At 68.9% G+C, this 225-nt stretch overlaps 1 protein-coding gene across 1 annotated transcript in view; it reads right to left on the bottom strand.

Moving 5' to 3' along the window:
• The window catches only part of SOX17 (SRY (sex determining region Y)-box 17), a 5,226-nt gene that overhangs the window by 2,782 nt on the left and 2,219 nt on the right, over positions 1-225 (bottom strand). Inside the window, 1 exon segment of the mRNA XM_010839016.1 lies at positions 100-222. Coding sequence (XP_010837318.1) covers positions 100-222 — 123 coding nt within the window.

The raw sequence follows: 225 nt of genomic DNA, 5'->3' as shown, positions 1-225 counted from the left end.
GGGAAGGACGTGGGGGCCGCGCACCCGCAGCCTCGGTCGCAAGGTCCTCACCGTCTGACCCTCAAGGTTCGCCGGGCCTGGGCCCCGGCGCGGACTCACCCAGCATCTTGCTCAACTCGGCGTTGTGCAGATCTGGGTTCTGCTGCGCCAGGCGCTTGCGCTCGTCCTTCGCCCACACCATGAAGGCGTTCATCGGCCGCCGGATGCGAGACTCGCCCTTCGCTC

Source organism: Bison bison, unplaced genomic scaffold (assembly GCF_000754665.1).
Source record: "Bison bison bison isolate TAMUID 2011002044 unplaced genomic scaffold, Bison_UMD1.0 scf7180017864108, whole genome shotgun sequence".
NCBI classification, from domain to species: Eukaryota; Metazoa; Chordata; class Mammalia; order Artiodactyla; family Bovidae; genus Bison; species Bison bison.
The sequence above is the reverse complement of the archived record's forward strand: the minus strand, read 5'-3'. Positions and strand labels throughout refer to the sequence as shown.